The following is a 12879-nucleotide window of genomic DNA, read 5'->3' as shown; positions in this document are numbered from 1 at the left end:
TACCCCATATATGGCCCTAAACTTTTTCCTTTGAAATATGACAGGGCTCTGAAGTGAGAGAGCACCATTGCCTCCGCTACCAAAAATATTCTTCGCCAGTGATTCCCAAACAGGTTGCCTCCAACTGTTGCTAAGCTCCCAGCATGTCTGGACAGTCAGTGGCTCTCCGGCAATGCTGGGAGTTGTTGTTTTGCAACAGCGCGATGCTCCGTTTTGGAAACCCTGCAGTACGAGACGTTTTTCATTTTTAGTTGGAGGGAAGGGGGGGAGCAGTGTAAGGGTGTGCATATGTAGTGTTTTACTCTTTATTTTGGGTTAGTGTTGTGTGTTTAGGGTACATTTGCACTGATGGGTTTACAGAGAGTTTCCCGCTAGCAGTTTGAGCTGTGGTGGAAAATTTGCCGCAGCTCAAACTTTAAGCAGAAAACTCACTGTAAAGCCCCGCTTGTGTGAATGTACCCTGTACAAACCTCCAGCTGTGGCAGAACTGCAACTCCCAGCATGCACAGACCATGCATGCTGGGAGTTTTAGTTTTGCAACAGCTGGAAGCACACTGGTTGGAAAACCTTGAGTTAGGTTCTGTTACCTAATTCAGTATTTTCCAACCATTGTTCCTCCAGTTGTTGCAAAACTACAACTTCCAGCATGTACTGATCGCCGAAGGGCATGCTGGGAGTTGTAGTTATGCAACAGCTGGAGTCATGCAACTACAATTCCCAGCATGCTGAGACAGCAGTTTGCTGTTCATGCATGCCAGGAGTTGGTGTTGCAAGATTTAGAGGGCCACAGTTTAGAGACCACCGCACATTGATCTCCAAACTGTGGCTCTCCAGATGTTGCAAAACTACAAATCCCAGAATGCCCAAACAGCAAACTGCTGTCTGAGCATGCTGGGAGTTGAAATTTTGTAACAAAATGGAGGGCTTCAGATTATAGACCACTGTTCAGTGGTCTCCAAATTGTGGCCCTCCAACTGTTGCTAGACAACAAATCACCTGGCTTCCGTCAGTAGCAGGATCGCCGCCGCACCAGCAGGAGGATCGCTGCCGATTGTCAACTCTTTCGGTAAGGGACCTCCGCATTCGCTCCCAGCACAGTTCCCTCGCTCTCCCCACCCACGTTAGTCTGGGCAGAGTGGGGGAACCGAACTTTAACTGCACCCGAACTGCTATTGGTCGCTTGCTTCCGACCAACCAATTGCAAGGATAGGAGGGGTGGCACCCCTGCCACCTCACTCCTATCCCTTCAGGGGGATCGGGCTGTCTTTTACAGCCCAGATCCTCCTTATTTTCGGGGTCACTGGAGACCCGTATTACCTGAAATCTCTGCAGATCGCCGGTCTGAATTGACGACATGGGGGAGTCTCTGAACCCCCCAGGCGTTGGCACGGGATACCTGCTGAACGATTTTAGCAGGCATCTCGTTCCGTTCACCACCAGGTTACTGGTGGTGAACTGAAACGCTGACGGCCTACAGGTACGCCCTTGGTCCTTAAGTCCCAGGACTACCTTGGCCCTGGTGGGGTTAAAGGTCTATAGTTACCTGGGGCCCTAGACCTTTTTGATGATTTGTACCACATTTCTCTTTCGCCAGTTCCTTGGCACAATACCAAACACCATGGAATCTCCAAATATGAACAAGAGTTCAGAAATTACTGAACTGAGTTCTCTAAGAACTCTTGGGTGTAATCTATCTGGTCGTGGAACTTTGCTTACATTTGCTTTACTTAATTTTCCTTGGACCATATTTACATTAAGCCAGTTCAGTACATTCCATTGTGTGTAAGTACATGCACTATTTTATTAATTTTTTCCCGGTAAATCACAGTTAATGGGATCTGTCGGGACTTGGTCGAGTTAGTTGTGCTCCAACCCATTTTGTGGTCCCTTTGGGTGAAAAAAAAAGTGCTTAACGGACCCAAAAGGGATGAAGCACAATGGCATAGTATACTTAGCCTAACAGTTGAACACAGATTTATAAGAAAAGATGTTCGATCCTAAGTTATATTAAGGAAAATAATAAGTATATACTAAAAGTAAAAAAAAAACAAAAACAAAAAAAAAAAACACTGGCCTTCATTATACAACTGTATATGTACTCCATGGAGCCTGTTCATAAAGAGCAGCTTGCATTCTGCCTCCTCGGTAGTCACTGTGCTCAAGGGACTGCATTTTAACAAAATCCATATTATGTTGTGCTTAATAATGTGTCAAGTAGAATGAAATTGCATAACTGATCTGCTTATTTTTTTGTTTTTTTGATTTTCGAGCAGGCATTTTATAGTCCGCGACAAATAGCATAGAAAATAGCGTTAGCTATACCATTCCTTTTTTTCTGGTAGTGTGAAAGCTGTCTTTGTGTGTGTTCAGATACTGCAAAAAATTTCATAAGTGGCATTCAAAATTAATATTAATTAATATTAATAGTGTTGGTTCTGCCTTTTTTGTTAACCATTGATTTGTTTCCTAAATGCATATCGAAGCTACTTTTTAGTAAAACGTAATTTCCTACGTTTTAGCTGCTACTCAAAGAAAGATAAGATAATTCAGGGCTTGGCAATGTTCGATTGCCCCTGTGCACACTATTTATTACAAAATTGTCCCCACTCTCAAGATCAGTGGGGTTCCCAGTGGTTAACCACCAATCAGCTTGTTCTCCTCTTTCTTATGGATAGGGTATAACCTAGATTGAATCAGAACCCCAGTGGTTTTATTTTTTTTATCTATTATGCCTGAAAGTGTCATGAAACTGGCACCAGGAAGAAGGCTGGGCTTCGGGCCTCGTAGATGACACTGCCGCTGAGGCTGGACTTTGCTGCAGCCGGCGTTAGTTGAGCCACAATGTGACTTGAGGGGCACTTAAAGGGGTACTCCGCCCCTAGACATCTTATCCCCTGTGAACTCTCTGCTGCATCTGGCGTTAGCTTAGAGCATCGGGTGCAGCGCCAGAGGCTTGTGATGTAATGGCCACGCCCCCTCAATGCAAGTCTTTGGGAGGGGGCGTGATGGCGTCATGCCCCCTCCCATAGACTTGCCTTGAGGGGGCGTGGCCCTGACATAATAAGCGGGGCGTGACCGTGACGTCACGAGCCTCCGCCCTGCTTCGGCAGTCATCCACCACCACGAAGTTCGCTCCGTGCACCGGAGGTCTGGGGTGCCTCAGCCGAGATTGCGGAGTCCCCAGCGGCGAGACCCCCACGATCAGACATCTTATTACCTATCCTTTGGATAGTGGATAAGATGTTTAGGGGCAGAGTACCCCTTTAATGCTGAAGGACGGGATGGGATGGCGATATTGGGAGGAGCTGCAGAAGGAAAGCTAAAGTTTTATTTTTTATTCCTGCAGCTCGGGCATAATGTATAAACAAAAAAAATCACCAAAGTTCTCCTTATATGCTAGCTCCTCATTTGTTTCAATGCAATATATAATTTTATCACTGCATTTATTTATTCTTTGGACAAGGACATTTCTAGCCAGCTCTATAGCCTTGTACAATAACTTGCATGTGCAATGGTTGGATCAAACTGACAGCACTTCTTGGGGGATGGTGATCTGCTGAGAGAGAAATGGGCTCCTCTCTTTTCATGATCTGTCAGCCTGGGTAAAAGAACTGGGGGGAACTTTGCTCATCTAGCTGCCTTCCATTATAGTATCTTGTAATGCAACGGCTTGAATGACACAGACACCCGTTTTCTGCTGGACATTTATCTGTCCTGTGCGCACATTTCTGGTACCTGGCACCCCCACCAATTTCTAACAGTGTTTATGTAATAATCATCTGCTGATGCTAAACAAGTGCATTACCTTCTTCAGCCTAACATGTAACACAAGGTCTCTTACACACTATTTTCTTGTTCGTTGTACCTTCTATTTATTTCCATGGCAATATGAGAAGGAGGGAGTACATTGTTCTGTGCAGAGTTGAGTATTTAACTGCTGTAATGCTGGCACTATATGTACCGACAATTCCATATCCTAGGACAGTGGTCTTCAACTTGCGGACCTCCAGATGTTGCAAAACTACAACTCCCAGCATGCCCGGACAGCCAACGGCTGTCCGGGCATGCTGGGAGTAGTAGTTTTGCAACATCTGGAGGTCCGCAGGTTGGAGACCACTGTCCTAGGAGCTAATATGACATAACTTAGGGCTTTCTGTTTAGAGGAGTATACAGTATTGCATTCTTATCAATAAGGTATAGATTAAATGGGTACAGTCATCATAAAAATACTTTATACGTCATAGAGACATATCAAAGTTTTGATCGGTTGGAGTCTGATCACTCGAATGAGCCAATAGAAGTGTGCACTTAGCACCTTATCTGCACCTTATCTGAAGAGAGAAACGTCCATGTGTGCTCCTCTTCTTGTTCATTTTAATGATTGGGAACTTAAGATTGTTTTATTTGTCACAAGTTTTTTTTTTTGTAATGATAGGAACGCTTTAATGGCCCATTCACACTACATATATATAAAATACTACTCTGCAATTCCACTAGGAAATTCTGGTGCCACAGCCTCCCATTTTTCTCAGTGGGATTCTGCTGCACCATTTAAACTGCAAAATTGCTGCTGTGGACGCATTCTCCATTGTGCCAAAAGAAAACCTGTTCATTCTTTTGGGAGAATTACACGCAGTCTGTATTGCCGATAATGAGGATGGAGCAAGTCGTGGTTGGAGTCTGCTGTACACAAAGGCTACACATGGAATTTCTCCAGGAGATTTTGTAGTGTAACTTCACCCTAAGGCTTCCTTCAGACGTACTGCCTGAAAAAAGAGCACCAACAGCCTTTCATTTTTGTTCTCATATTATTATGCACTTGTTGAGCCATCAAATTTCTGACAGATTTTAAAGCTTTATTGTGGTCATTAATGTTGTTTAATCTGGCTATGTTATGGATTTTACGATGTAAGAATAGTAAAGGCAGTGGAATTGTCACAGTTCTCTTTATGAATTACTGTTGTATAGTTGTTCTATGTTTAATGGTAACTTTTGTTTATTACAGAATGGGCATGCTGGCACAGAGGATGCAGCGAAATGTGCAAACAAGGTAAGTAATGTCCCCTCCATAACTCTTGTTCCACTACTTCTGTGTCTTCTTTTCTAGTGACATGGGGACATTTTTAATTGTTTGCTTTGGTAAGCAAGTTCTGTAGCCATTTTTTTTTGCTTTCGGTTTGCTTATGTGTGAAATATTTATCATACTATCACAGGGGATTGATAAATTTGGCTCACATAAGCAAACCCAATAAAATCACATTGGAATACCATTATCTTAGCACACATAAGCCCAAAAAAAAAATGTATGTGTGTTTATTACATTTTTTTTTAACCCCTTTTTTCCCCCTAAATGTACTAACCCATTTTGATTATATAATACTGTATATACTAGAGTATAAGCCGAGTTTTTCAGCACGATTTTTCGTGCTGAAAACACCCCCCTCGCCTTATACTCGAGTGAACTCTCCACCCACAGTGGTCTTCAACCTGCGGACCTCCAGAGGTTTCAAAACTACAACTCCCAGCAAGCCCGGGCAGCCATCGGGCTTGCTGGGAGTTGTAGTTTTGAAACCTCTGGAGGTCCGCAGGTTGAAGACCACTGAGGGCGGATGATGACAAGAGGATGATGAAGGGGGGGGGTGTGGGATGATGAAGGGGGGTTGGGGATGATGACAAGGGGATGATGAAGGGGGGGGGTGTGGGATGATTACAAGGGGATGATGAAGGGGGGGGGTGTGGGATGATGACAAGGGGATGATGACAGGTGATGATGATGAGGGTCTGGATGATGACAGGCGGTGATGATGATGAGGATGTTCATGACTGGTCTGGATGATGATAGGGGGGGATGATGTATTTCCCACCCTAGGCTTATACTCGAGTCAATAACGTTTCCTGGGATTTTGGGTTGAAATTAGGGGTCTCGGCTTATACTCGAGTATATACGGTATAGGTGTATATATATATAATTTTTTTTTTTACCACTTTTCCCCCTAAATGTACTAACCCATTTTATTATTTATTTTTTTCCATTTTGGATCCGTCTATCCTGTGGGCTACTTCAGATTTTGGTGGATTATGATGACTAGTGTTTTTTTTGTTTAATATTAACAATATTTTGTAACATGGGCTTGAGGGGGAGTGTGTGTTTTTTTTATTTTTGGAATAAAAGTTTTTTTTAAATGTGTTTTATTTTTTAATTTTTTTTTAATTTACTTTATAGGCTTAGTAGTGGAAGCTGTCTTATAGACTGAGTCCATTACTAAGCCAGGGCTTAGTGTTAGCCCCAAAAACAGCTAGTGCTAACCCCCAATTATTACCCTGGTACCCACCACCAGAGGGGTGTCGGGAAGAGCCGGTACCAACATGCCTGAAGCGTCAAAAATGGCACTCCTGGGCCTAGGCGGTAACAGGCTCGCATTATTTAGGCTGGGGAGGGCCAGTAACAATGGTCCTCGCCCACCCTGGTAACATTAGGCTGTTGCTGTTTGGTTGGTATCTGACTGAGAATAAAAATACGGGGAACCCCATGCCTTTTTTCTTTTCTTTAATTATTTATGGAAAACAAAGCACGCATAGGGTTCCCCAGATACCAATCAAGCGGCAACAGCCTGACATTACCAGGGTGGGCGAGGACCATTGTTACTGGCCCTCCCCAGCCTAAATAAATCCAGTCTGTTGCCACCTAGGCCCAGAAGTGCCATATTTGATGCTCCAAACCTGTTGGTATCGGCTCTTCCGACACGCCTGTGGCGGCGGGTACCGTGGTAATAATCGGGGGTTAGCGCTAGCTGTTTTTGGTGCTAAGCCCTGACTTATTAATGGATTCTGTCTATAAGACAGCTTCCACTACTAAGCCTGTAAAGTAAATAAAAAAAAAAAATTTTAAAAACTTTTATTCCAAAAAACACTCCCTCACAAGCCCTTGTTAACCATTTTAACATAAAAAAAACACTGGTCGTCGTTGTAGTCCACAGGATACATGGATCTGAAATGAGAAGGGGGGGAAAAAAAAGCAAGGAAAATAGGTTAGTACATTTATTGTAACCCACCCACACATTTCCCGCCCGCACTGAATGACTACAGCTCCCAGAATGCCCTTACAGTAAGGACATAATGGGAGTAGTCATGCAGCAGAGCTGGGGGGGATATGTGACAAGCTTGTCACCTGCCCCCACTGCATGACTACAACTCCCAGCATGCCTTTAAAGTAATGACATGCTGGGAGTTGTATTCATGCGGCGCGGGCAGGTGACAAGCTTGTCATCTGCCCTCCCATCTAACACACTCTCCCCGTGTTGCACAACTACAATTCCCAGCATGTCCTTACAGTAAGTACATGCTGGGAGTTGTAGTAGTGTTGTGTGGGCAGGAGTTGTGCGGGCAGATGACAAGCTTGTCACCTTCCTATACATCTCCTACCCGCTTGTCCCACCGTACTTGTGAAAATTAAAGTAAAAGAAGTCGCACAAAAATCTCACGTGTGAGTTTTTGTGCGACTTTTTGAAAATGCCGTCATAGACAAATTTGTTGTCCAGGTCTGAGCTTGCTTACACTTGCCACTTTTTGAAGGGGGTTTGCGACTTTTATTTGCTTACGTGCGACTTTTGCGATGATAAATCCTGGACCACTGCAAAGTAAAAACTGAAAATTGCTTAGGTAGGGCAGATTGGTATTTTTTGCTTATCCACAAAAGTCGCACAAAAAATTGCTTAGGCGCACGTGCAACTTTTTGAGTGACTTTTGTAAGCAAAAAAAGCTGCTTAAATCCCTTGATATATCTCCCTCATAGTCGACATGGAGCTTCCTATAAGGTGACAGTCATGCAAGATAATCATTGCTGTATTTGACCCGAAGGTGAAAGTTTTCAGGAAATCTTTGGATGACAGTATTATCTTCAGAGCTGCTGCTTTGTCTAAAGGTTACACTATATTGTCTGAAAGGCTTTTCTTACAAAATAACTAGAAAAAGAATAGATGAGCGTAAGGTAATGCTAACATTTGTATTGGAAGTCCTGTCTGTAGTTTGGTCACATTTTGTCATCATTAGAACCTAGACAGACTCGCTATAAGTCAATAGAATCCATCTTATCCTATACATATGTGAACACAGGTTTTTGCTTTATACTAAAGGTTTTAAAAGGTAAAACACCTGCTTGTAAAAATGTTGTGTAGAACGATAAGCTTGTGTGGCACCAAACTAAGTTAATCCACTTTAACGATCAAATATTGAAGTTAATCTGCTAGTAAGGTTGTTTACATATTATTCTGCGAATACATTCGGCTTGTGCACCAATTGCGCTTCTCGCTCATATGCTGTACCAATGCAGGCCAAAAAAGGGTCCTGGCATGGTATGTGCCAACATTTTATTTATTAACTTATTTTCTACAGTATAGGCAAGTGCCACCGCAAAATATACTGGAGGTATACTTTTATACTATTGTAGCCACTGCCTTCATACGCCACTGTATGGCTGTACAGTTATATATTAGGAAATACTCCTGAAGTGAACCAGTGCATTGGATAGGGTGTTCTTAACTTGCAATGAGCTAAATCTGGAAAACCCTTGAAGTGCTATAGGTACTTGTAAGTACCCTTTCAAGGACAAGATGTATTGTCAGATACACCTGAAGTAAATTTTAGTGTACAGATACATGTGATCTTGGATGGACCCACTTCCTCAATTTATGACAAAAACTGATCAAGGGATTTAAGGTAGTTGTTCAGAAGTATAGATATCCACCGGATCTAGTAATTTGTCCAGTCATGAACCATATCAGTGGCACAGTTGTATCTATATATTTTCTTCTACCAAGAAAGTATTTTCTTTTCTGACGTTTTATAGATATTGAAGACTTGGATGGGTAATCATTGCCATACTGATTAAGTAGATTCTGTACTTTTTCATTCTGCTACTTCTGTTACATGTAGTTGTGAGCATGCACCACTTTATCTTCAGTGTAGTCTCCTATACAGATGTTAAGAGATTCTTTGAGAACAGTAAATTCACACATTTCCTTAGTTTTATAACTAATGCTCAGCTTTACAGTGGAGAATCTGTAGAAATCTCATTCAATGGAATGCAGATTGTCGGCAGATTTCACACAGATTTTGTTAAAGGGGTAGTCCAGTGGTGAAAAACTTATCCCCTATCCTAAGGATAGGGGATAAGTTTGAGATCGCGGGGGGTCCGACCGCTGGGGCCCCCTGCGATCTCTCTGTACGGGGCCCCGGCTCTCCGCCGAGATAGCGGGTGTCGACCCCCGCACGAGGCGGCGGCCGACACGCCCCCTCAATACATCTCTATGGCAGAGCCGGAGATTGCCGAAGGCAGCGCTTCGGCTCTGCCATAGAGTTGTATTGAGGGGGCGTGTCGGCCGCCGCCTCGTGCGGAGGACGACACGCCCCCTTCCCGCGGGCTGTCGGGGCTCCGTACAGGAGATCGCAGGGGGCCCCAGCGGTCGGACCCCCCGCGATCTCAAACTTATCCCCTATCCTTAGGATAGGGGATAAGTTGCTCACCACTGAATCACCACTGGACTACTCCTTTAAGTGTTAAAATCTGACAAGTGTGACCGGAACTCAGTGATTCATAATAAGTTTTTTAATTAGCATAATAATATATATATATTTTTTCATAACTTTTTACATTTTATATGTCTTATTTATGCACATCACAAGTCCACCAGTTGGTTAAATGGCATACAATCTGGCCCCATTATGATACATTTGGGTACGACACAGGGTTGTCCCCTATCCCCCTTTTTTTTTTTTTTTCTTCCGGTAGTATATCCTGACTTTTTTTTATATTTGACTGATGATACTGCACTCTATTTTTTGTTGTTTATCATGCTCCTAGTTCGTCTGTATAATTATTTTTTTCAATAAAAAAAGAGAGAGGTTTTTAATATAGGTGTGTATGTTATAGGCTACATTTTTCACTTTTACTTCTGTACACAATTTAGGAATGACTTCTTGGGGGCATTTTCTCACTAACATACATTTTTAATACTGATTTCCCCTGTAACTGGGACTGACAGCTCCAGTAACAGAGGAAATGCAAAATTGGGTTTTCGAATACCCAGCAGCTCCAGCAGATACCCCAAATTGGAAATTAAATGATCACCTGCCCTCTGGCGTTCATCCAGAGGGCAGGGATGGTAATACACCATCCCTGCATGGCTCTCTGCCCTACTAGTGGCATGATTTGTACAGCTGTTTTAGATCAAATAAAGAACATTTGTCATTGAAGTCAGACACTAGAGAGGAAAACGTGTTTCACTTAATTGGGTCACATTTCTGTAGTCCACTGTTGACATGCACAAGTGCATACTGTGCATGTACGATAGATATATGCTATGTGCTGCAGTGAATGCATGTCCCGGAGTCTTGTGACATTAACTGCACATGACCTCAATAGACACAGGAAACCTCTATATGTAGGTTTATGCTCAGCTAGACCGAGCTAACAAAAGTAAAGTAACCATGACACCCAAGCATGCTATATATGACTACAATGTTTACGTGAAAGTAAAAAAGAGCACATGTACATAGTAGTGTCTAGATGGGATGTACCGCATGCTGGTTGTCATGGTAAAAAAATTTATAGGATTGTGTAACATTCAGGAGTCAGAATATTCGGAAAATGCTCTGTGCCCATGGTTACATGTTGCTGTAATACACAAAATATCCATGGAGGAAAATGAACAACACAACAACGTGTGCACTGTAAGGATATGGTCACACGTAGCTTTTACACTTCATATTTTTTGCAGCTTATTTTGCTACAAATTTACTTTAATGGATAGGAAAATATGCAGCGTATACACTACGTGGGACATTATTCTTAAGGTTAAAGAATAATAGCCGGAGCATCTACCCCTAGATGGGGGGGGGGGGGGGGGGGGGGTAGATGGTATAGCCAGGAACAGAAAGGATCTCCAATGGAGCTAATCTGATAGACTGGTAATATACGCTCACTGATCACGTTATTAGGTACACCTGTTCAATTGCTTGCTAACACAAATAGCTAATCACATGACACCTACTCAATGCATGTAGTTGTGAACAAGACAATTTGCTGTAGTTCAAACCAAGCATCAAAATGGAAAGAAAGGAGCTGTAAGTGACTTTTGAATGTAGAATGGTTGTTGGTGCTAGATGGGCTGGTCTGAGTATTTCAGATACTGCTGATCTACTGGAATTTTCCCACACAGCCATCTCTAGGGTTTACAGAGAATGGTCTGAAAAAGAGGAAAATATCAAGTGAGCAGCAGTTGGGTGGACAAAAATGCCCTGATGATGTCAGAGGAGAATGGGCAGACCGAAATGCAACAGTAACTCAAATAACTACTCTTTACAATTAAGGTATGCATTATACCATCTCTGAACAAAGAACATGGGCTACAGCAACAGAAGACCACAACAGGTGCCACTCCTGCCAGTTAAGAACAGGGAACTTCACACAGGCTTACCAAAAGTGGGCAATGGAAGGCTGGAAGAACGTTGCCTGGAGTCTCTCTTCCAGCGGCAGTAGCTTTTACAAGGCAGGGTCAGACTTTATCATAAACAACATGATAGCATGGATCCATTCTGGCTTGTATCAACAATTCAGACTGCTGGTGGTAGTGTAATGCTGTGGACGATATTTTATTGCCACACTTTCGGCCCCTGAACACCAATTGAGCATTGTTTAAACTAGGGCTGCACGATTTGGAAAAAATGTGCAATTGCGATTATGGAGGTAAATATTGCAATTTCAATATGCAATTGCGATATAATAAACAAATGGTCCAACCCCCTCCCCCCCCCCCCCCCCCCCCTATTTTATATAGCAATTCACCTCATTTTATAATATCAAATAAGAGGAAAGGCTATGAAGGGAAATGTCTATATGAAAGAAGGGGGGTGGCTGTATGAGGAGATTGGACTATATGAGGGGGGGGGCGGCGGCAGCTGTATGAGGGAATTGGACTATGTGGGAGGGCGGCAGCTGTATGAGGGAATTAGACTATGTGGCGGGGGAATGGCTATATGAAATGCATACAGCCATTCCTCTCATATAGCCCCTTTCCCTCTATGTCATGTTAACTGTTTTGGATATGTGTAAAAAATACAGTCCTCAAATATTCTCTATGGGATGTTCTGGAAAAAGGGGAAGGGGGGGGGTGGCGGTAGTAGAGGAAGTAAAAAGAAGGGGGAAAAGTCAAGAATAAGGAAACAAGAAGAAAGAGGAAAGGTACAGAATGATAGAAAATGGAAATAGAGTTATATAGATGGGTTATACCATAAACAGAGTAGAAAAGTTTAATTGATAATAACATTAATATTTAATATTATAATTAAAAAGATGCACGAAAGGGAAGATGCCGCAGAGCCCTTGTGGCTCCCCCAGAGTATTGGTTACTAACAATTACGTACAATATAAAATATGGTGAGTATGTAAAGCTCATATAAAATAATATTAATGTCCCCTGAAAAATATCTTTGAACGGTGTGAGTCCTACATTCATAAGTTTCCTATAAGGAATATTCCTGTGATGGTTCCTGTGGGTAAAATACAGTACCATATATCAGTTCTCTAAATGCAATAGCATAATGCAACAGAGTGTCCTGTAAAGAAAATCCTGTGGAGAAAATGGGTGTCGTTACTATGTAGCGGGGCAACAGTCACAGGTTTTTTTTAGATACAGTGTATGTCTGTTCCTTTGTGGGGAAAAGATTACTTAGTAGCTGCTATGCAGCTCCCTCTGTATAATCTTGTGAAGAGAAAGTTGGTGGGACTGTGTCTCGCTTACCTGGTCCAGTTGGGTCAACAGCCTGGCATGATCTTCTGTCAGCTCGCACTGCTATCGGCACTTCTAGCCATGCGGGGCAACA

General features: G+C 42.8%; 1 protein-coding gene across 3 annotated transcripts in view; it reads left to right on the top strand.

Moving 5' to 3' along the window:
• The window catches only part of RPS6KA1 (ribosomal protein S6 kinase A1), a 160001-nt gene that overhangs the window by 12368 nt on the left and 134754 nt on the right, over positions 1–12879 (top strand). For all 3 annotated transcript variants that reach the window (XM_056557420.1, XM_056557419.1, XM_056557418.1), the window contains exon 2: positions 5006–5050. In XM_056557420.1, coding sequence (XP_056413395.1) covers positions 5006–5050 — 45 coding nt within the window. The remainder of the gene's footprint in view (positions 1–5005; positions 5051–12879) is intronic.

Source organism: Hyla sarda, chromosome 2 (assembly GCF_029499605.1).
Source record: "Hyla sarda isolate aHylSar1 chromosome 2, aHylSar1.hap1, whole genome shotgun sequence".
Lineage (NCBI taxonomy): Eukaryota > Metazoa > Chordata > Amphibia > Anura > Hylidae > Hyla > Hyla sarda.
The sequence above is the reverse complement of the archived record's forward strand: the minus strand, read 5'-3'. Positions and strand labels throughout refer to the sequence as shown.